Consider the following 23,924-nt stretch of genomic DNA (forward strand, 5'->3'; position numbering starts at 1 on the left):
TCACTGTCCTGGATTAGCAGGCTTTTAATATTCTCTCTTCTTACATGTAGAGACGGAAAGACGCTGTTGCTGTTATGCAGTTCATGTGGTTCATGTTTTATGTAGCTCCTAGTTTTGTTATGTAAAGGATCATTTTGTTTTTCCTTCCAAGAGAACAGCGTGACAGAAAATGGACACTGTAATCATAATGGACTCAATTCCAACGCAGATTTGATTAATTAAATTAACGCATAAAGACGCAACTCATTTCTGAATCCTCTTCTGATCACACAATGTTTACTGGGCCCTCCTTACTTCACGGACTCTGCACCTGCGGATCACACTGACCTGCGGAGCTGCTGGCCTCCCCAGTCCCATTCGCAGCAGCTGGTTTCTGGTCGGCCGGGCCGGTTTTGGAGGATCCTGGATTTTCTGAGGGGAAAATTGATTAGTCATTCAGATACACACTTGATACACATCATTGTTCAGGATACTTCTGGACTGTCCTAATGTCTTATTCTGAGAAAGCCCCGGTGAGAACAGGATCTACAGTACTGTGCAAACGTTTTAGGCAGGTGTAAAAAAATGCTGTAAAGTAAGAATGCTTTCAAAAATAGACATGTTCATAGATTATATTTATCAATTAACTAAATGCAAAGTGAGTGAACAAGAAAAATCTACATCAAATCAGTATTTGGTGTGACCACCCTTTGCCTTCAAAACAGCATCAGGAACTCGGCATGTAGGTTGGCCCAAACATCTTGGAGAACTAACCACAGTTCTTCTGTGGATTTAGGCACCTCAGTTGCTTCTCTCTCTTCATGTCATCCCAGACAGACTCGATGATGTTGAGATCAGGGCTCTGTGGGGGCCATACCATCACTTCCAGGACTCCTTGTTCTTCTTTATGATGACGATTGTTCTTAATGACTGTCGCTGTATTTGGGGCCAATCAGATGCCTCCCTGATGGTATTGCATGATGGATAAGTATCTGCCTGCACTTCTCAGCATTGAGGAGACCATTCATTCTGACCAAATCCCCAACTCCATTTGCAGAAATGCAGCCCCAAACTTGCAAGGAACCTCCACCATGTTTCACTACTGCCTGCAGACACTCATTCGTGTACCGCTCTGCAGCCCTTTGGCAAACAAACTGCCTTCTGCTACAGCCAGATAGTTCACATTTTGACTTGTCAGTCCAGAGCATCTGCTGCCATTTTTCTGCACCCCAGTTCCTGTGTTTTTGTGCATAGTTGAGTCGCTTGGTCTTGTTGCCACGTCGGAGGTATGGCTTTTTGGCTGCAAGTCTTCCATGAAGGCCACTTCTGACCAGACTTCTCCGGACAGTAGATGGGTGTACCAGGGTCCCACTGTTTTCTGCCAATTCTGAGCTGATGGCACTGCTGGACATCTTCCGATTGCGAAGGGAAGTGAGCATGATGTGTCTTTCATCTGCTGCAGTAAGTTTCCTTGGCCGACCACTACGTCTACGGTCCTCAACGTTGCCCGTAACTTTGTGCTTCTGAGCTGAGTTTGGCTGTTCCTCACCCAGTTTTATTCCTCCTACACAGCTGTTTCTGTTTCAGTTAATGATTGTGTTTCAACCTACATATTGAATTGATGATCATTAGCACCTGTTTGGTATAATTGTTTCATCATACACCTGACTATACGCCTACAAAATCCCTGACTTTGTGCAAGTGTACCTAGAAGAATTGATGCTGTTTTGAAGGCAAAGGGTGGTGACACCAAATATGGATTTGATTTAGATTTTTCTTCTGTTCACTCACTTTGCATTTAGTTAATTGATAAATATAATCTATTAACATGTCTATTTTTGAAAGCATTCTTACTTTACAGCATTTTGTCACACCTGCCTAAAACATTTGCAGAGTACTGTATATGCTGCCGTGTGCATCTCTGTGAGCTGGCTTTCATTAATGACTCTCTCTGGAAGGAGGTGCCAGGATGTGCACAGGCTCTCGGGATTCCTGCGAAAGATGCCCAGGACTCCATCGCTCTCGGCGAGCCTGGAGGCATCTCCACAGCGTTCAGCAGCTGTGACTGCAGGAACACTAACTCAGACGTTAGGTTACAATGACATCTAGTGGCAGTAAGCAGAATCACAATAAATATAAAAATAAATCAATAATAAGCTCATGTTGTCCCCCCCTCCATCCCAGCTAGACAAAGAAGGCTTTTGTAATTGTATTGTTATTATATTTTAAAAGACCAAAAGCTTTGTGAAATATCTGCGTAGTTAATTATTTGGAGAAGTGTTCTGTGTTTAGTTGCAGATTAAAATGCTCAGAATGCTCTTACAGGAGGAGAGGAGGGAGACGTGAATTCAAACTTTCATAGGAATGGATTTTTTTTTCTTCTCGGAAAACCATCAGCTGAGAAAACATGCTCCACAGGAAATCAACTGCCCCAAAACCACTTTCACACCGAGCACGGCCAGGTCGCTGTAAACCATCGGTCCCCGGCTTTACCTTTAGAAGCTTCTGACTGGGAGACCGTTTCAGCAGCTTTACACCTCTTAGATTTCTGAAATAGGAGAAATGACGGCAGATGTTTAATAACGAAACTCGTATCCAAATGAAAATGAACTCAATCTAACCACTGGTTTCTTTAAGACTAAGCTTATTACATTTAAGCTGATAACGAAACTCCTTAGGAACTGCATTGTATTTCCTGTTATTTGAAGTGTTCATTTCCTTTGCTACCCTGAGAAGAACTAGTTATAAGAAGATAACATGGATCTTAGAACAGACGTGTAGGCCCAAATTAGAGCCTCTAATAAAATGGTACTGTGTCTATTTTGAGAACAATGGGGGGTACTACGGTTGTGATGTACTCTGCTCCTGAACGGCAACAGACATGAGAATCGGGCTGTGACGCAGTAAGGGCAGAGAGAAAGCATTCCGCACCTTTCCCGCTTTGGATTTGGCTCTCTTCTCCTCCATCCTCTCCCGCAGCTTCTCAATCTCCTCCTTACTGCCATTGAGAATCACGATATCGCTGTCCTTAAAGGGATCACCGCACTAGAGAGAGAATGTCAGTAATGCATTAAAATAGGTACTAATGTGTTCACTTAGCGGAGAGTGCTCAATACAAAAATAAATAATAATAAAAAAAAAAATCAATAATATCTGCCATCTCAAGAGACGGGACAGAAAACACAGGGAAGATGCATGTTTTCCCAATTACTGTGTATGAAGACAATCAGTCTATAGGCTTGGACCTCTCACGATCAACAGGTCTCAAGAGAGGAACGTCCTATAAAACACACAGTGCGGAGAAGAGGAAATCCCGTGAGGGATTGTAAAAGGCCTGAAACACACCGATACACAGCTGTACCAGGCAGAAGGGAGCTCTGAAGCCACCAACTTATCTAGAACCTGAAACGGAGAGAGAACACAGGGGAACATGAGGATTTAAAGTAGGACAGACTGTGATCATGGCGCCGAATGCTTATTAGTTAAGTGTCTGTGATCTGAAAGTTCGTTGGCATTGCCAGCTGCGGCCGCATTACAAGGCAACACCTCTTGTGTGTTTATATCAGGACATTACCATCACGCTATATTGACCCAGAGTCTTATCACCAGCACTTTGTCACCACCAGTTTACCAACAGGAATGACGTTACTGAGATGTTTGTTGGATCCTTCTCACAACATTAAAAACCTCAGCTGTAGCTCAGCTGGGTCTTGTGGTGATAAAACATGACATCAGGATACTTCTCACACAGACAAATCGTGGAACTGTTTTGCTGTTTTGTTTTGCAGAACTCCCCCTCAGCCTGAGAGTCAGCTATAACGGTCTGATGACAAACACAATAATAATAGTGACAGGAAATTATTACACACAAAAAAACAGTGGAAACACACACACACACAAGGATCTTCCAGCTGACCATGATAAAGCACAGAAAAACTTCTCATCTGTGGAGAAGTGCTACTGTCCCTTATACAGTTTTATCGTTAAAATAAGTTATGGCTACTATGGCTGGTTATTACACCCCCCCTGACATCATCCAGAGCAGGGAGGCAGTTAATCAGATAAGCTCCACACATAAGAATGGCATCCCAGCTGGCTCACACCCAGTTACAAGATAGCCAGGCACTCCTGAAATTTCTCTCCCATAGATTGAGACAATACGTGCTTGGGTCTGTTATCATGCATTAAGCTCAAATGTAAGAAAACATCTAAACTTGTCAAACATCTTAAATCATTCACTCCCTCCCCCCCAAATCAACAACAACAACAACAACAAGATAATGGGAAAATACCACTTTTAAAAGCATGCTTTGATATCTTTAAGGCATGGGACTGTATTAACAACATAAGTTCATTCTTAGAGATCTGTGTCCTGTTCCCTTACACATGCGGAACACTGCTGCTGTATATTCCAGCTCTACAAGGATGGAGAAACTGACTGACATGCTATACATATATATATATATATATATATATATATATATATATATATATATATATATATACATACACTCACCTAAAGGATTATTAGGAACACCTGTTCAATTTCTCATTAATGCAATTATCTAACCAACCAATCACATGGCAGTTGCTTCAATGCATTTAGGGGTGTGGTCCTGGTCAAGACAATCTCCTGAACTCCAAACTGAATGTCTGAACGGGAAAGAAAGGTGATTTAAGCAATTTTGAGCATGGCATGGTTGTTGGTGCCAGACGGGCCGGTCTGAGTATTTCACAATCTGCTCAGTTACTGGGATTTTCACGCACAACCATTTCTAGGGTTTACAAAGAATGGTGTGAAAAGGGAAAAACATCCAGCATGCGGCAGTCCTGTGGGCGAAAATGCCTTGTTGATGCTAGAGGTCAGAGGAGAATGGGCCGACTGATTCAAGCTGATAGAAGAGCAACGGTGACTGAAATAACCACTCGTTACAACCGAGGTATGCAGCAAAGCATTTGTGAAGCCACAACACGTACAACCTTGAGGCGGATGGGCTACAACAGCAGAAGACCCCACCGGGTACCACTCATCTCCACTACAAATAGGAAAAAGAGGCTACAATTTGCACAAGCTCACCAAAATTGGACAGTTGAAGACTGGAAAAATGTTGCCTGGTCTGATGAGTCTCGATTTCTGTTGAGACATTCAGATGGTAGAGTCAGAATTTGGCGTAAACAGAATGAGAACATGGATCCATCATGCCTTGTTACCACTGTGCAGGCTGCTGGTGGTGGTGTAATGGTGTGGGGGATGTTTTCTTGGCACACTTTAGGCCCCTTAGTGCCAATTGGGCATCGTTTAAATGCCACGGCCTACCTGAGCATTGTTTCTGACCATGTCCATCCCTTTATGACCACCATGTACCCATCCTCTGATGGCTACTTCCAGCAGGATAATGCACCATGTCACAAAGGTCGAATCATTTCAAATTGGTTTCTTGAACATGACAATGACTGTACTAAACTGGCCCCCACAGTCACAGTCACCAGATCTCAACCCAATAGAGCATCTTTGGGATGTGGTGGAACGGGAGCTTTGTGCCCTGGATGTGCATCCCACAAATCACCATCAACTGCAAGATGCTATCCTATCAATATGGGTCAACATTTCTAAAGAATGCTTTCAGCACCTTGTTGAATCAATGCCACGTAGAATTAAGGCAGTTCTGAAGGCGAAAGGGGGTCAAACACAATATTAGTATGGTGTTCCTAATAATCCTTTAGGTGAGTGTATATATATACACATACACACACATATATACACACACACACACACACAGCCACACCCATGCCCACACACAACAATGGATGCTTACATAAAAAATTAAAAAAGGTTTTGCGGAACCAGTTTTTGTGGAAATGTGCATTATTGGAATTAATAATGCATAATATATATTGATCTAAGGATCTATAATTCATGTCTGATTTTGTTTGTAAGTTTATATAGACTAGAACAACAAAGTAGTGTGGTTAGCTGAATGGGTCAGACATTCGTAGAAGCGTTTACAGTTTCCCTGGCAGTGTCTGCCCCCACATTGTCTCCAAGATCCAGCTCGGTAGCACTTGAGTAGATAAAAGACAAAAGGAAAAAAACAAAAACAAAAAAACATCCTGCCTAACTTAAAAAGGAAAACGAACCAGTTCTCTGAGCCGGTAGAACGAGTTATATTTTTGGGTTTCATTGTCAGCATTTCTTCAGGCAGGTTAGTATACTGTAACATTTACACTAAATTAGATAAGGTAAGACAGGAATTGCTAGTCAGTACCGGATTCCCATCAGCTTGAGTCAGTTAAATATCTGCTGCAGTAATTTCTTCAGATCGGACTAAAATATATTCTGCTCGCTTTGGATGACGGTTTCTGAATTTTCTAACAAACTGTAAGACACGTTGGTGTAGGTGACTACTAAGAGATAAACATATAGTAATATTATTTAGTATTATTTAATACTTGCATCTCCAAAACTGTAATCGGGAGCCAGTAAATAGCGGTACAGATGAGTCCTGGTCATTGTATTTTACCATCGGCTAAGAGCCACAGTTCAGACCAAATGGGAGAAATTCAGAACCATATAGGCTGTGTGTTTTCAGGGATGAGATGAAAGAATCGCTGGCAGATCTGTTTGGCCGTTAGTTATGCTACACATACTAAATTGGTGCAGGACTGGGTGAAGGAGGGTGAACAGTGCAGAATTAGAGGAAGAATTAAAAAGTTATCCTGCGATTCATAAAATGCTCCTTTATTTATTTTTGAATGAATATGAATTAACCCTAGTCTAAATCAACAGTTATCCTATTCCTCCACCACACCCACTCTTTATCAGTTCCCACCGGGTTAGTGAGCATTGCAGTCGCTCAGATAGTCACTAAATACAACTATCACATGAAGGAACACGAAACGGGTCATAAGGCTTTTTTCCTGCAGGTTTCATTTATGCAGTCTCTCCCTGTAACTGGCATTGAAAATCAAATATATTTAGCTGTTGTGTGTGTGTGTGTGAACATTGCTCTGTATTTCTTAGATTTTCTTTCAACCCTTGCAGCCAAAGCAATGTGAATCTGTGGCAAGTTGTCTGCATTGTCATCTGCCTTATTTAAAGAGTTAAACTACAACCCTCCCCCTAAAAAAACCCCACCCAAAACAAACACAGCCACCAGGGGTCAGTCTGCATCCCACTATCAGCTCAAAGTGACCTCTGCTCGTGTCAACATCAAACTGCACACATGGCAGACTTCAAACACAACACCTGACCTGGCCACTTTGGTCCAGTAAGAACAGCCGAAAGTGCGGTGAGAGAGAGAGAAAAAAAAAAAAACAGACTGTAATTTCACAAGTTTCTTGTATAGCAGGTAGTGCAGAGCACCACACCCCTGAGAGAGCAGTGTCTAACTGCAGAAGTAAAAGTCTTTTTTCTCTCTGTTGTTGTAGGATTGTTTGTTTTGAATGTAAGAGATGAGAAGAGCTCGATTCGAGGCTGGACCAGGGGAGGAGCGCTCACAGTTTATCCCTCCCCTCAGCACTAATGAGGCCCAGCTTCCCGGGGGCCTGCCGACACCACAGTGCAACTGCAGCCACAAACAGCGTGAGACTGAGAGCAGCAGTCTCTCTCAAAACCTGCGATTCAAAGGCACGGGCTGCCAAGGATACAGCGAACTACAGGAGCACCGCAGACATCTCAGCAGGCTTGAGGATGGCTCGGCTTCCCAGCAGAGTCGCTTTGTTTTTCCGAACAGGCAGCAGCAGCCGGCACTGCTTCACCGGGGCTAATCTGTAACCAAATTCTTTTGCAACAAGGACCGTCTTTACTGCAGGTGAGGTATTAATGAAAATGTAATCTGAGCCGGAGCACGACTGCAGCTGCGATGATTGTTCAGACTCCAGATAATGAATACAGATACTGAGAATAACGGACTTCTATATTTTTTTGTCGTTTTAGGTGAGTTTCATTTGTGTGTGTAAGATATATACATTTGTATTAATTTTACTATGTGTTAAATACCTCGGCTCTCCAAGACTCAGGTGAAATATGTTCCATGTTCTGTATAAACTTAGCTTATTTATAGCCAAAACCTCCATGCAGTGAAGGTCTGTAAAAGGTCTGGAGAACTAGTGACAACAGCCATGTGACTGAAGCTTCAGAGTAGCGTTGCTCAACTGTAGTCATTGAACTGCTCTCTGATCCAACCAGCCTTTGAACAGATTTAATTTGAAAATCTTTGGCCAACTCTCCTAGCCTGTGTACAATAAATAATAATGTAGTGCCCAGTTTAGAGGTGCTTTGTATTTTCTGATACCGTTGATGTAGATCTACGGAAGGAAGTTCCCTGCATCAGATAGGGGTTTCCGGACACAGGGTTTCACTTCTCTTCAGCTCAGGGGTATGTGTGAAGAGGCATATTTTGAGTTTCAGGTTTTGTTTTAATCATGTTTTATTGAAAGGGTGAATACCAGAAATCATGAAGAGAATGCCAAGCTCTTAATGAGCTCAGTCATAGCCAAACAGCTGCAGCACCGTCCAGTCATTTTGTGATCTAGTGCATCTCCTTCAACAGCGACAGATTCAGAGGCTGATTCAGTTGTTTCCAGGGCAAAACCATCTGCACTGAACTCAGACTAAAGGCTGCCTATCTTACTTGAACAGAACTAAAATACTCCAGCTACCAGTCACCTGCTTTCTATTATCAAGCTAGTACATCTCACAACGTGGGCAACTTCAGGACGCTCTTCAAACTCTGCCAGACCTAGCACCGACACTCTGGAATTTTCCTTGTTCTAAAGTTTCTGAATCAAAGAATAAGCTGGCAGCCATGTGCAGTACACAGCTTTGATTAAAATTAGATTGATCAGCAGCTTTTAAAAGCTTTAATCTGCTTTAATGCAGACAGTGAAAGTTCGCCCCAACTGCGTACCATTTGAACAAACGTTTTTAAACACCAGTGCCTGATGCAGAAAGACTGAAAATTGCTGCCTGTTATTCCTGGTATCACATTAATGCGGGATCAAGATTAAATAATTGAACATCCATGTCTGCAGTTTTTCACAGAGGTTCTAAAAATACATGTTAATTATCTTACCAATTTCAGTATTGGCAACTAGCACTGACTAACTATACGAACTTGGACCCTAAAAAGGAAATGTGCTTTGGAAAAATAACAATACATGATTCACGTCTGAAATGCTGTTCTCTTAAAATAACAATTTTAATGTTGAGCAACAACATAAACTGTTACACCAGCAACAAAAAAAAGACAGATCGCCCGTTTTACTTAATAGTGTTTTTGACATTTCAGCATGCAACAATACATTTCCCAATCTCTTCCAGGTAAACACCCTTTCTCTTTATTATTATTAGATGGCCTAGCATTGAAGGTACTGGACACAAGATTGTTTGTGTTCTGATGATGAAGAGGGTTATTATTAATAATAACATTAATTAGGGATGCACCGATATGAACTTTCTAGGGCGATACCGATATCCGATATTCATAAAACAAAATTGGCCGATACAGTTATTTTGGTATTATTTATTTATCTATCTATAGAATGAGAGCTGGGGGCGTAACAAGATCGAAAGTGCTTGTGTTAATATAGGTTTTGTTTGGCAATATAGCTGTGGGGAAACCCTGAAACATTATGTTTAAGGTATGGGCAGATGGACTTCATTTCCCAAAAGAACTTCGAGGATTTAAAACGGCCCGTTTAAAACGCCAGGTCACAGTTTCCGACATTTTCATAGCAATGGATTAGCATCGTCGTCGTTGCCAAGCCTGTTGCTAGGTTCCTAACTGCACTGATGTTTGCAGAGTATGACTTAATTTTCCACATGTGAATGAAGGTCACATTGACATATCAGAATCTACAAAATTATAACTTATTTTGGTTCACTGGCCAATCGATCGGTGCATCCCTAATATTAATTTTATATACATTTTCTTATGTTTTTTTTTTTTATTTGTAAAATATTGCAAGTGAAGACAAAACCCCCGGGAGGCTGACAGGCCCACGTTCACATGTAGAGTGCTTGTCTCGAAGTCTGAAAGTCCATACTCAAAGCTAATGATAGTGCAGGCGGCAGTGTCAGTGTCTTGTATAAACACATGCATTTCAGTGATAAAAGGGTCCCAGATGATTTTGGATGCCGCAAAGACACTACAACATTGAACTACCGCTTTAACTTCCCTTCAGTAAATTCCCTTCAGAATATGGTTTACTGTCTTCCTCCTGTGCCACAGTGAGACATTATGGGTTGTAGACGAGTTGATTAAAACCCAGTCCAACCCTAATTGACCTGAAATACCGGTTCATTTTCCCAGTAGGTTAGCTGCCCATTTTAAGGCCAAACAAATACCTGACCCACAACCGCAGCCAACATCAACATCTCATACATATCTACGCAAGTTTTCATCCATAGTCCAAACACCAGCAACCCCAACCTTAACGAAAGTCTAGTCCGTACACAAATGTAACCCTAATTTGGTCAGTAATCTTAATATTAAAAAAAAAGTGAATCACTAAAAATAATCCTCTAATAACAGCCTAAATGTAAGCAAAAGATCATCACTACAGTAACACATTTCTCCAATCAAAACCTGCCATTGCCAAATTTCCTAGTTTTGTACTGTATTGTGATTTTGTTTTTCTTGAACATCACGATATTAAATTCATACGGGAGAACAGTTATTTAGACTGACGCGTAATACTCATTTTTCAGAACTTTGATGTCAATGTATTAAAACACAATGTTCAATTACATAATAATTAAATTATAATAATCTAGGTACACTTAAATACAAATCTCCTTTTGATTTGATTAGGACTGAGACAAAGAAAAGAAAAACAACGCAATGAACAAGCTCCTATTTTATGCTATCTCTGCATCAAACAAAAGCAATTCCAGAGATTCCAGTGTAAACTTACACCCAAAAAAAATTCCCAAGAGAACAAATGTAACATAAGTAAAGAAAGACTGCATACATGATAGTGCACAATGAGAAGGCAATCAAAAACCTCTTAATACTAACTAGGCTTACAGATCTTCCAAAAGGCACAGTTACTACCGAGATAAAGCTGCATATTTCAACTTTCAAGGTTACATTTACTGTAAATAATTAGCAATCACAGTGTTCTGTTATAAAGTAATGTTACATCCAGGAAAAGATCAACAGAACGCTGGTTTATGTTTGCTCTGTATGCAAAAATCTGAAGGCGACCTCAGAATCCCTCAGGATCTGAGTGCTGTGTACAAACTTCACGCACTGGGCCGGTTTGCAAATGTGTTTTAACAGAGAAATCTCTCACCAGAATCTTGGGTTCGTCATGAAATGAACCAGCTTAAAATAAGACATGTTGACATCCTGACTGTACAGAAATAAAAAACTAAACAATACTGTAGAATCACCCTATTATTAGCCTAAGAAACACAACGACAAAAAAACAGAACTTCAAACTATCACTAACACTAAGGAAATTAACAAGCAAGCTTGTTCTTTTCTTTCAATTCATCTTTCCTTCGCAGCTGCTTATGATAATAATCTTGGGAGACACATTATTTGCCCAGACACTTGCACTTTCCGAGAAATCTATGATAAGCCAGTCTATCTGAATTCTCTGAAAAAGTTCTCTAGGAATTCTAGAAATTCCACAGGCCATGAATTAAATGCTACTTAGCGGAGAACGTATGCTCAGAACAAGAGGCTTAAACAACAAACAAAATCATGTTGAAATACATCATTCTGCAAGTGCTGCTATAAAGGCTTCCTGTATTGATAAGTGCAAAGCTGCTGCTGTGGATACCATTCTGTTGAACAGGCGTTTGTGCTAGAATGTGTAAGCCCTGGGGATTTCATTAAAAAATGCTCAGTTCCTTTATTTATTTATTTATTTTTCCTATGTGTTCCATGAAGGCCTGATCCATGCACATTTCTCAAAGGTACTATTAACTAAACCAGGAGAGAGCGCTGACATAACTCCAGTGAGATTACAGAGTGCAAGTCTTGCGTCAGACTCTTGCGTTTCACTCTTAGGAGCCCCTAGCTCCATACCACCTCGCCCGAGTTATGGCTCCGGTGTGGACAATGTTCTCGGTCACATTGTACTTTCCACAGCTATTCAAAACCTCTTCATACAAGTCAGGGCGCTCCTCCGGCATTCAAAGGTTAGAAAGGAAAGGTCTGAATGTATCTTTGCTAACCAGTTGTAATCGAGACATTTGGTAGCTTCTGAAGTCTGTCGAGGATTTCAAGATAAGCAAACCGCATAGCAAATATAACGCACGCAGAGCCTTGAAATCCACTTTCCCAACATACAGGTGGCTGTAATAAGGCTGTTTGGATTTAGAGGCGTGAGTATTTGTTTTTTTGACACTTCGACCGCCACAAATGTTACAGGAGATGTTGATCGCAAGTTTCAACAAGAGAGGACAGTATATCTCTGAGAACATCAGTGACATAATGAGGCAATAATGCAAATAAAAGATACGATCATATCATTTTGAAGATGAGAAGGCTTGTTTATTCGAGACAATATCCTGTTAAGTTTGTGAAGAAGGTTCTCAGTAGTTTTGTATTGTGACATCTTTCTTCCATATTAAAAGGTTATAATTACAAACACCTGCTAATATTTATAACACTAAGCCTTCATTATTAATATGAAAATAATGCAAGTTCTGATGAAAAGTTCTAATCCTTACAGCTGTATAGTTTTATTATGCAAAAAATTTATATATATATATTTTTTGTGACTTTTTTTGTGTTATAAAATAATTCAGAATGAACCTATGACAGTTGTGTTAAAGATTTAAGATTTGCAAGCAGTACCAGGTAACAGTTCATTGGATTGGATACAATGCAGTTGTAATCTGGCCTATATACAAGTAAAAGAACATAAAATATGTGCATGTAGTATGTCCAAGTTTATATTATATATATATATATATACACATACATACATACATACATACACTCACCTAAAGGATTATTAGGAACACCTGTTCAATTTCTCATTAATGCAATTATCTAACCAACCAATCACATGGCAGTTGCTTCAATGCATTTAGGGGTGTGGTCCTGGTCAAGACAATCTCCTGAACTCCAAACTGAATGTCTGAATGGGAAAGAAAGGTGATTTAAGCAATTTTGAGCGTGGCATGGTTGTTGGTGCCAGACGGGCCGGTCTGAGTATTTCACAATCTGCTCAGTTACTGGGATTTTCACGCACAACCATTTCTAGGGTTTACAAGGAATGGTGTGAAAAGGGAAAAACATCCAGTATGCGGCAGTCCTGTGGGCGAAAATGCCTTATTGATGCTAGAGGTCAGAGGAGAATGGGCCGACTGATTCAAGCTGATAGAAGAGCAACTTTGACTGAAAAAACCACTCGTTACAACCGAGGTATGCAGCAAAGCATTTGTGAAGCCACAACACGTACAACCTTGAGGCGGATGGGCTACAACAGCAGAAGACCCCACCGGGTACCACTCATCTCCACTACAAATAGGAAAAAGAGGCTACAATTTGCACAAGCTCACCAAAATTGGACAGTTGAAGACTGGAAAAATGTTGCCTGGTCTGATGAGTCTCGATTTCTGTTGACACATTCAGATGGTAGAGTCAGAATTTGGCGTAAACAGAATGAGAACATGGATCCATCATGCCTTGTTACCACTGTGCAGGCTGGTGGTGATGGTGTAATGGTGTGGGGGATGTTTTCTTGGCACACTTTAGGCCCCTTAGTGCCAATTGGGCATCGTTTAAATGCCACGGCCTACCTGAGCATTGTTTCTGACCATGTCCATCCCTTTATGACCACCATGTACCCATCCTCTGATGGCTACTTCCAGCAGGATAATGCACCATGTCACAAAGGTCGAATCATTTCAAATTGGTTTCTTGAACATGACAATGAGTTCACTGTACTAAACTGGCCCCCACAGTCACCAGATCTCAACCCAATAGAGCATCTTTGGGATGTGGTGGAACGGGAGCTTCGTGCCCTGTATGTGCATCCCACAAATCTCCATCAACTGCAAGATGCTATCCTATCAATATGGGCCAACATTTCTAAAGAATGCTTTCAGCACCTTGTTGAATCAATGCCACGTAGAATTAAGGCAGTTCTGAAGGCGAAAGTGGGTCAAACACAGTATTAGTATGGTGTTCCTAATAATCCTTTAGGTGAGTGTATATATATATATATATAGTGTCACTGTGTGGGGGTGGACATGATGCCAAAGCTCGATACATAGGTGTGGTCTAGGAAGGAAGCAGCAACACACAGGCAGAGATGTGGTGAAAGGAGGTGATATTAAACAGTTGGCATATCAAATGCACCTCTCAGGGAGATGGTACAGATCCACATCAAATGCATCGGTAGCATTTGATCCTGGCAGTGTAAACGCTCGACCGGCTCAAGTTCCAGCATGCACTGCGGCGGCGTGTGTTTTAGAGACGGGGCGGACAAACAGCCTCCACATCAGTGTAGCAGATAGGAGCACACTTCTCTACTGCCCGTATTATGAATAAAATATTGTTAAAACTAATTTATAATTGTATTTTAATTTTAAATGCTTAATTTGTGAGAAGATAAACAAGTGCATTGGTTTTACTTGTTATAATAATTTGTAACGAGATAAAGACAGTTTTTGAAAGATCTATGTTCTAAAAGACTAATTTAATATATAAATATAATTAATTTTGTTCTGACGTGCTAATGCGGCGGCGTTTTAAAGGCAGGCAGCAGACATGCATCAGTGGAGCAGTAAGAGAACACTTCCCTACTTCCATTATTACAAATAGTTAAAATTAACACTAAATGGCTTATTACTTTATCTTAGGAAAACATATAGAATTGTATTTTAATTTAAAATGCTTCGGCTGGGAAAAGTAACTTATTTTATGTTTGTAGGCCCTATATTTATTTTAAATGCTTTGGTTGCAAAAAATATGCACGTACGTTGGTTTACTTGTTAGAATGATTCACAATGAGATAAAACTACTGGTTTTGATATAGCCGTGTTATAAAGGACTAATATATCCATATAATGAAGTATGGGCTTACATGCGCATTTGAAGACCCCTGTGGTGGCTGAAAGTTGATCCTGATCAAATGGTAGTGTAAACGCAACAATACTGATCCTGATCAAATGTCCCGCTGCATTTGATCTGGATCAGAAATGGCAGTGTAAATGCGCCTATTTATTACAGGCTGGTGAGCCTAATCAAATTAAACCACCCAAATTAAAAACCTAGCTACCCTGGAGCCTCAATAACTTCATCCAGTCCCTCACTTTTAGCACATGTACGTATGTATGTATGTATGTATGCATGTAATTCAGCAGGTTCTGTCTATACATAGTTTAACAACCTTTTCCCCTGTGTGTGCAGGCTGAGCATCACCTGGATGGTGCTGGAATATTATGATCGACAGCACCAAGTCTAGCTTCCTGTTCTGCCTGGGAATCTGTGTTCTGATCTGCACTGCCATTTACCTGAAGGCCAAGGTGTCGAACTCCCCAGGAGTACAGCAGGGCAAAGTGAATTGTCAGAAATTCCCCCAGCCATGCTCAGTGTTCCTAACTGGCACAGAAGGCACAGACTGGCAGCAGAAGCCCTGTTTGGAGGGTAGCAATGCAGAGGCCTATTTTCTGTGGGGGGAGTTTAACTGCTCACGGATGGTGGAGGACTTTCATTTCATCACCAGCCCCCTGAGCCCAGAGGAGGAGCAGTACCCTCTGGCCTTCATCATCACCATCCACAAGGAGATGGAGATGTTCGTGCGGCTGCTCAGGGCTGTCTATGCCCCTCAGAATGTGTACTGCATCCACGTGGACGCCAAGTCTCCTGAGGACTACAAGACAGCTGTCCAACGCTTGGCCAGCTGTTTCCCCAATGTCTTTGTGACCTCCAAGTTGGAGACAGTGGCCTACGGTGGCTTTTCCAGGCTCCAAGCTGATATCAACTGCATGAGAGACCTGGTGAAGTTCCCCACGCCATGGAGGAAAGTCATCAACCTCTGCGGCCAGGATTTCCCCACCATGAGCAATCTGGAGCTGGTGCGATACTTGCAGAGCAAGGAGTGGAGGGAGAAGAACATGACGCCAGGGATCAAGCAGCCCACCTCCATGCAGTACAGGACACAGCTGAAGTACAGAGAGGTCAAAGGCTCCCACATTGCGAAGTCAAGGGAAAAGAAAGGGGCGCCGCCACACAACCTGGAAATCTATTTCGGCACCGCATACTACTCTCTGACCAGGCCGTTTGTGAAGTTTGTGATGCAGAGTGAAGTTGCCAGGGACCTGCTGGAATGGTCAAAAGACACCTACAGCCCAGATGAACACTACTGGGTAACCCTCAACCATTTATCAGGTAAAGTCAGACACAGGTTTGATTGGCTTGGGGTTGGGTTTCAGCTCTTGTCAATGATGTACTTTACTATCTGGTTGATAGATTTAGTTAAACAGTCACTTCGTCCTTTTCTAAACTCTGTAATGTTCAGACTCATGAACAAATTGGAGAGCTGGATAGAATTGAGCAGAACATGAATGTCCTGTTCTCACAGTCAGCTGCAATACTTATCCAGGATCGAGATTAAGGCACTTCAGGTGCTCCATCTGAGGTTCTCCCTGCTGTTGTTCTTTCAGATGCTCCAGGAAGCAACCCCAACGGAGGCTGGGAGGGATCTATCCGTGCAATAAAATGGAAAGACCAAGAAGGGAAATTGCACGGGGGATGTAAAGGTAACGCCTTTAATTTTCATTGTTCAAATACGTGACCAGGAAACACCACGGTCCTTCCCGGCACCCATATGACTTGGACAAGCATGGCTCACGGCTCCACACCCTGCCCAAATATGCACAGATCCAGACCCCACAAAATGTGACGGTTTTAAGTTTATGATCTGCTGGCAAAGATTCTATGGGGTATATTAGATATAATTAATGTGTTTGATACAATATAGTTATATCTCTAGCTAGCAGACAAGACCAACTGCAATTGGGATCAGTCAAGGCTCATTTAAAAATGAGTTAATTAAATCAGCTACAAAACACAGACTACAGCCAAGGACTAACGCCAGGGCCTAAGCTTGATAGAGAGAGTTGAATCAAATTACAGAAGCCAATGAACAGTGATCAAGCACTTGACTGACTCTGTTATTCTCCACTTGCTCTGGAAATGGCTTGCATCGGTTTTATCTCTAGTACAGCTAATAATGCTATCCTGTCTTGCCCTGCCCCCACTCCCTTCCTCTTTAGAAAAAGCTGCCATTATCTTAACTCTTTAACTGCATACTTCACTATCCAAGTGAACATGAAATTGAGAGCTGTCCTGCCCTTTGACTAGTGGTTTATTTAGGATCTCCATCAGAGCAACACTACAAATTACATCATCACTGGCACCAGGGGGTTCCTACATGATGCTGATGAGAGAATTTCCTTAAAAGGCAGGGTCTTTTAACTCACCCAATACCAATGGCAGCTGACCTCTCTCTCTAAATGACTTTTTCAACCCCACTTCCCCATTTTGTCTGACAGGCCACTACGTCCGTGACATCTGCGTCTATGGGCCAGAGGACCTGCAGTGGATCATTGACAAAAACAGCATGTTTGCCAACAAGTTCGAGCTGAAGAGCAACCCCCAGGCGGTGCACTGTCTGGAGCAGTGGCACCGCCACAAAGTCCTGAGCCAGACAGCGATACCGATCCAACCGTCCTGGCTGTTCCAGAATCACACCAGGCTGCTCAATGCCTCCAGAGCACCCTAACAAGGGAGGGAAGTTTAGGCCTTCTTCCACAGCTTTTGGAATGGAGAAGTAAGAGTAAAGCTCTCGCTGTTTGACCGCGAGGTGCTGCTGCTGCCACCGCCAGAGGAACAATTTTCCCCATGTCACTCAAGAATTCCTCGTCACAGTAAGACAAAGGAGAGTATTGAGATTTCCCAGAGACAAATGACATACTGCTATCACACGGATGGGCCACAGATACAAAACAAGATAATCATCCAAGTGCTTAGCTTTTATGTGCCCCAATGACAAGAAGGAAAAAAGATTGAACATAGAGTTAAATAGATAAACAGATACATTACATAGGTATATTAGATAAAGTATATATAAATATTAAGTTCAAAGAAATGAACTATAAAAACTGCATTAGTTTCCAGAAGGGGATTTTATTTTCCACCCTTCGTTGAAAATTATGTCATTAATTATTCCATGTTCAGTCGAATAGCTTATTAAAGTGTAGTTATTTATCAATTATCTTCCTAGCGGAACACTGATTAAGTCACAGAGATGTAAGATTAATATATATACTGTATATAACTTTTAACAGATTTTTAAAAACTTCACAAAAATCTAAAACTCATAATTCCAAAATTCGCAGCAAGAGCAGCAATTATTCTCAAAAGAGGGATGGCAATAATGGGTTCTAAGACTCAGCTGCATCAGAAGGGTTTCCTTAGGTATTACTGCACGATTGTATAATGACGGGGAGACAAAATTAGATTACCACCGCGAGACACAAATGAAGGACTGGTCAATGTTCTAATCTGTTATACAGAGTAGACTAACATATACCAAGACTATTTTAGATACAGCACAGTCCTGTGTAGAAGTTAGATTGCAGATGATACATTTGAAAAACAACATTTCACTGTCACAATTTGTTTCTCTGGCTGCCTTATTTATGTATTATTTATTTTAAAATGTTAAAACTTTTTTATTTATACTGTTTTTTTATTATTTATTATAGATATGTATGTGTGTGTGTGTGTAATTATACACAAATCCCACCTTGTTTCAACCAGAAATAGAATAATCTTAAAGCATCTTTGGTCACCATGATTCGGGAACACAGAAAGCACAGAATTGGGGTTATTTGGGGAAATGTACAGAGCCAAGGGCAGCCGGTTGTGCAGTACAGCTTCTTTAGCACACCCAACCCCAGTCACCAAACTTGTGACACCAAACAGGCTTCCCCCACACCACTTCGTCATCTTCTTCCTGATCTCTTCATGATCTTACTCAAATACAACCACTCGTGCTATGAACACAACCCTGCAGGGGATAAATACAAATACTACTGCTCCCTTGTGGCTCCAAAACCTGGTCACCAAACGATACAAAAAGTGGCCACAACACAAAGACACATTTAAATATGTATAGTTGGAATAACAAGAAGAGAGAGAAAAACAAATAAATAGATGCCAGAACAAAGTATGTGACATCACTGAAAGAGTGGAAATGATAAAATGGCAGTGGGCCAGACACACTGCAAGAAGAACAGGCCAAAGAAATCTGTCAAATGGATCGCAACAGACGACAAAGAAACCTAGAAGACGACCACATAAAAGATGGGAAGATGAAAAAAGGATCTTTGCTGGTGTGACCTGGAAAAGAGACACTGTACATGGAAACATCTTGGGGAGATTAACTTCCCAGGCAAAATATCAGTCCTTAGAACCAGAAAAGAGCATGAAGCCTCCTTCTGTTCTATTTATCACTAACCACAACCATCCGTGGACAAAACCTCTTGTCCCAAAGCATGCAAAACAGCCCAGTTTCACATGGAAGGTCGTAGGAGCTGAAACAAATGAGAAGCAACTACAGATCCTCCAGTCAGCAAGAGCCAAAGACTTTCTGAGCCACCATGTATAAAGCCAAACCAACAGGAAGGGGGGGGTCACAGAGCTGAGGGAGAAGAATGGATCGGCTCTTTAAATTCAGGACCCCTGATGCAGAAAAGATGGGGTGTCCTGTCACAGCCAACCCAACTAGAACAAAGAGACCCAGTGCAAAAAAGACATGTCTGGTGAATAGATTCACAAATAACCAAACTTTAAATAGAAATGCAATGTGCAGGCTGCCTTAGGCAAAAGGTCTGGATTCTTTCAATGGCAGGCTAAAAATAGACAAAAGGACACCAAAAGAATCATGGGTCAGAGGCATCTTGCATGTAACAAATAGCTCAGTATGACTATTTAGTTATATGACATCTATATTTATAGTGTCCTTCATGTTTGTGGAAAAATATCCTGTGAAATCATGAATCTGTACTGTGAGTTATTACTGCTCTATAAATAGACAGCAGCCCTGAATTCCAACGAGCAAACTTTTACTGCACATCAAAAAAATCCAAAACTCTGACGAGATGGAAGTTGTAGATGTGTCCAGGCTGTGGAGTCAACATTGCAGATGAGAAGCCAACGATAACGTCCTGTACTTCACATTCAATTACTCACTCAAAACAAAATACTTCATTACAGAAGTACCCATTAAAACATAGAACCAGTGACTACTCCAACCAAACTTTTATGCAGGAAGGTAGTTCATTTTCTCACAGAATAAAGTCAACTGAAAGCTAGCCAGATGGCGTAAGAGATAGACTGTATACCGTCTCAGTGTGGGTTTGTGTATTTAAGCATGCCGAAGCCATTGAGAAGCTAGTCAGGTCTGTAATGAAGGAGAATTTACTCAGGTGAGGTGAGGTGCTATTATTGTTGCAATGTCAGAGTCCATCTATTTTGATGACATGAACGCAGAGACCACAATGTCCACATTAAAACTGCTTGATTGAAATACAACCATATATTAGGGCTTAATATTTTCTCACTAAAATAACCATACGTGCACAAAGTAAGGTGTACATACTTGCCAATTCCTTAACTAGTTCTCAACCATTTAGACAACTGCATGTTATTAACAAGACTGGACTTACAATGAATTGGGAGTAAAACCAAAGTTATGTTTAATCGACTCAAACAATGTTACAGAAACTGCAGACAACAAAAACAAAAGCATAGGGAAGATGTCTGCTTGGAATAACAAGAAAACTAAAAGAATGGATCCGAGAACAAACAAAAATATGAGACATCATTGAAAAGGGAAAATGGCAAAACGTTAAAATGTCAATGAGCCGGAAACACTGCAAGAAGAACAGATGACGGTTACACACAGGAAGCTATTGAATGCATCCCAAGAGACAAATAAAAACCTAGAAAACAACCACATAGAAGATGAAATCATAAAGTTTGCAGGGTGTAACTTATAGTTATAGTAGAGACATCTTGAGGAAAGCCTGTCTATTTAAAATCCACAACACTGGTTATCTAGAATATTAAATTAACTTACACAAGATTAGATTTGATAGAAATTCAGTTAATCATTTCTACCGGGATACCATTTCAATATTTGTTTCTGTGGCCATTCATACATATCAGAGATATGTCAGTACATTTTATTTATACCTTTGTAATATATATTAATATAAATATTTAAAATGCAGTAAAGGACATTGTGCAATTTAAGTGTAATCAATGCAAAGCGGCTTTTAGTTGATTAAATGTTTTGTTGCCCCAAATAGTTCAAGGAAATCATTGTATTATGTGAATAGAAATGAAGAATATAATGCATAGTTTATTTGTGTCTGTGAGTGAAAACTGACACTTAAAAACCCTGCACAAGCTGTCGGGTAAAAATGTGAACAGCCAAAGTGAATGTATATAGTCTGGTAGGCTTAGAAGCACAGAGTTGGACTGATTACCATCACCTTGGGAAACAGTTAAATGGCAGGACTGCCTCCAGAGATGGAAAAATAATCCCATTCTCTCATCCTCCGTTAAAACTAAAAGTTAATAATGGTCATATCTCCCATCTGAAGAATACATATGGCCTATTTTATGAGTATAAACACAGAGTGAAATTTCCCAGCGAGACATTAAAAGGACAGCAAGTATATTATTCCTTTCAAATACAGATGATGGAAAATGTGAAATAACACACGTCCTGCTCTGGGACTTTTCTTTTATTAAACCCATAAAAAAAACTCTGTAATAAAGGAGGAAGTGGCCGCTTACAGGGAAACAGGAAGTGGACAGAAGAGAGGGGATTGTTGTGGTTTGAGCTGTTTTCCTGAGAAGGCCAGTCACTAGTTCCCATGGTAATGGCATTAAGAAATGCAACTTCTATTAAGCCATTTACAGTAACGGGGAGGGATTTCTGCTGTAGATTAGGAGGCCCAGCTGCATTGCTCATATTTACCATGGTTATCTTGCTGAGCCAGAGATTACCGCATGTCCTCGGCTAAACCCTGTTCAGGAGCCAGATCAATCGCGAAAGACACAAGCACACCCCTCCGCTGCAAGCCACTGTTTGGGGATGCAGTGTGACATTGGAAAGGCGTTTATGGAAAGTGCACTCGTGCTCACAAACAAGTTTAGCGAAAGATACAATCAGGCATTTCAACTGAATTTGACTAGGATGATGAGTCTCAAACCAAATGGCAGTTTGTTCATAGATAGGGTGGAGATGAAAGCTACCAAAATGTGTACAAATAAATAAATCAATTTCATTCTACAGCAATGCATGATAATATATCAGTCTATATTACTGTTTTTTGGTTACTGTGTTGTCTGTTCTATAAGAATATATTTTAATTTAACTGTGAAATCACTTTTTTTTATTTCACTCACAAACAGCACTGATTGATTGTGTCTCTTGTACATGCAGTAATTTAATAAAGGAGATTTCTGTAATTGTTCAAACGTCTGGGCTGTTCATTATTAATGATTCATTTAAACTGAAAGGTAAGTCGGCTTTCTACACAACCTCTACACACCTTGGGGTTTCATTTCCAGCTCTTTGTTCATTCAGTTCTAGTTCAGTTGCTTTGTAGCGGAGATAAAGAGTGAACTGAAAAAAGTCATGTTATCTTCAGAGTTGTACATTAACCTAGCCAGGCCAGCATGCATTGATTTGTGAATGAGATTAAGCAGTAACTAGTTGTATTCCCCAAAATAATTCATTCATTTTGCAACGCTCCTGCAAGCACATCCGCCCAGCCTCGTGCGCATCACGTGTAGTAAAGGACTCGGAAGGATCAAACCACAAACTGACACATCTACTTCTTGATAAAAAGTTTCCTTGCATGTGTTCGTTTCCCCATTCTCAATATTGATTTTTAGATATTGGAGAAAGGGAGAGACACACATAAATCATACTGTTCAATAGAGGCACAACAGTTACAAAAAATAGAGGAAAAAAGTGAATAATGAGCAGCTGTGAATGAACAAACAGCACAACCAGGAGCAGCATGAAGACTGAACATTGACAAATGTGAAGAACAACATCCATGTACCGCTATCTGTGTATGCATCGCCACCTCTGACAGGCTAGGACTACGATCTAAGCTGACAGTGGGCCGGAAAAACTAGACAGATTCCCCAAACAGTAACTGAACGCAGATAAAAAGTTTAAAACTGGGCTGTGTAGCTGGCAAAACACAAAAGGTGCCACACGGCATCTGTATAGGTGAAGCAGCTCATGCCATGGAGAGCAACTGCAGCTCGGGTACAACCACGGCAGCCTCGTTAGGGAACAGTCCGTTTCCATGAGCGCCACAGTGACAGCGACCTGCGAGAGAACCGGTGCCAAGGGAACCCACAGCGCGATCAGCAGGGCTGGAGCGCGGTTTCTGCCCCTCAGCTTCACTGCCACCACAGCCGTCCTCTCGGCTCCGTAACACGGTACTAATGGTGCGTCTGCAGGGCAGCCAAGGGCGGAAAAATGTACAATTCTGCATTCCGCCAATGCCGGAGTGACAACAAATACATAAAAACCAGGCCAGCTGACAATTTGTTTACGGTCACACGAACAAACCAAAGGCACGCACACACACGCACACCTGCTTAAGCGATGTGAGAGAGGCGGAACTGGGGCGATAGGGAAACCATGCGGGAGATGTTTTCTCTGGGCCGTGCAGCGTTTTGCATGCCGTCCACCCCATCTGCAGCCCGTGCCTGACAGGGTGTTCAGCTCACAGCTCGCTTCACACTCCCCATCAACCTCAGTCTCAATATCTCCAGAGCTCTTTCCACGCTATTGCCAAATGTTTAATTACAGTGTTTAACTTTCCTCAATGTCACCCTTCAACCCTTCAGAACGTTAAATATACACAT

General features: G+C 41.3%; 2 protein-coding genes across 3 annotated transcripts in view; one reads left to right on the plus strand and one right to left on the minus strand.

Annotated features, from left to right (window-relative positions):
• The window catches only part of rtf2 (replication termination factor 2), a 28,209-nt gene that overhangs the window by 873 nt on the left and 3,412 nt on the right, over positions 1–23,924 (minus strand). Inside the window, exons 6-8 of the mRNA XM_066702221.1 lie at positions 2,911–3,024; positions 2,473–2,527; positions 328–411 (exon numbers count right to left, since the gene is read on the minus strand). Of these exons, the coding sequence (XP_066558318.1) occupies positions 328–411; positions 2,473–2,527; positions 2,911–3,024 (253 nt within the window). The remainder of the gene's footprint in view (positions 1–327; positions 412–2,472; positions 2,528–2,910; positions 3,025–23,924) is intronic.
• On the plus strand, positions 7,025–22,505 carry gcnt7 (glucosaminyl (N-acetyl) transferase family member 7). 2 transcript variants are annotated; one of them, XM_066702219.1, is made up of 4 exons: positions 7,025–7,790; positions 15,360–16,340; positions 16,616–16,711; positions 17,507–22,505. In XM_066702219.1, the coding sequence occupies exons 2-4, from the start codon at positions 15,392–15,394 to the stop codon at positions 17,734–17,736; spliced, it is 1,275 nt and encodes a 424-aa protein (XP_066558316.1). In that variant the 5' UTR covers positions 7,025–7,790; positions 15,360–15,391; the 3' UTR covers positions 17,737–22,505. The 2 variants fall into 2 exon arrangements, with proteins under 2 accessions (XP_066558316.1, XP_066558317.1); XM_066702220.1 differs by lacking the exon at positions 7,025–7,790 and adding an exon at positions 7,799–7,915.

Source organism: Amia ocellicauda, chromosome 4 (genome assembly GCF_036373705.1).
Source record: "Amia ocellicauda isolate fAmiCal2 chromosome 4, fAmiCal2.hap1, whole genome shotgun sequence".
Lineage (NCBI taxonomy): Eukaryota > Metazoa > Chordata > Actinopteri > Amiiformes > Amiidae > Amia > Amia ocellicauda.

Excerpts from the sequence above, each read along its gene's own strand:
- gcnt7 (XM_066702219.1), top strand. The coding sequence starts at position 15,392 with ATGATCGACAGCACCAAGTCTAGCTTCCTGTTCTGCCTGGGAATCTGT. Across the intron at positions 16,341-16,615 it reads AACCCTCAACCATTTATCAG|ATGCTCCAGGAAGCAACCCC; the intron begins GTAAAGTCAGAC and ends TTGTTCTTTCAG. Across the intron at positions 16,712-17,506 it reads ATTGCACGGGGGATGTAAAG|GCCACTACGTCCGTGACATC; the intron begins GTAACGCCTTTA and ends TTTGTCTGACAG.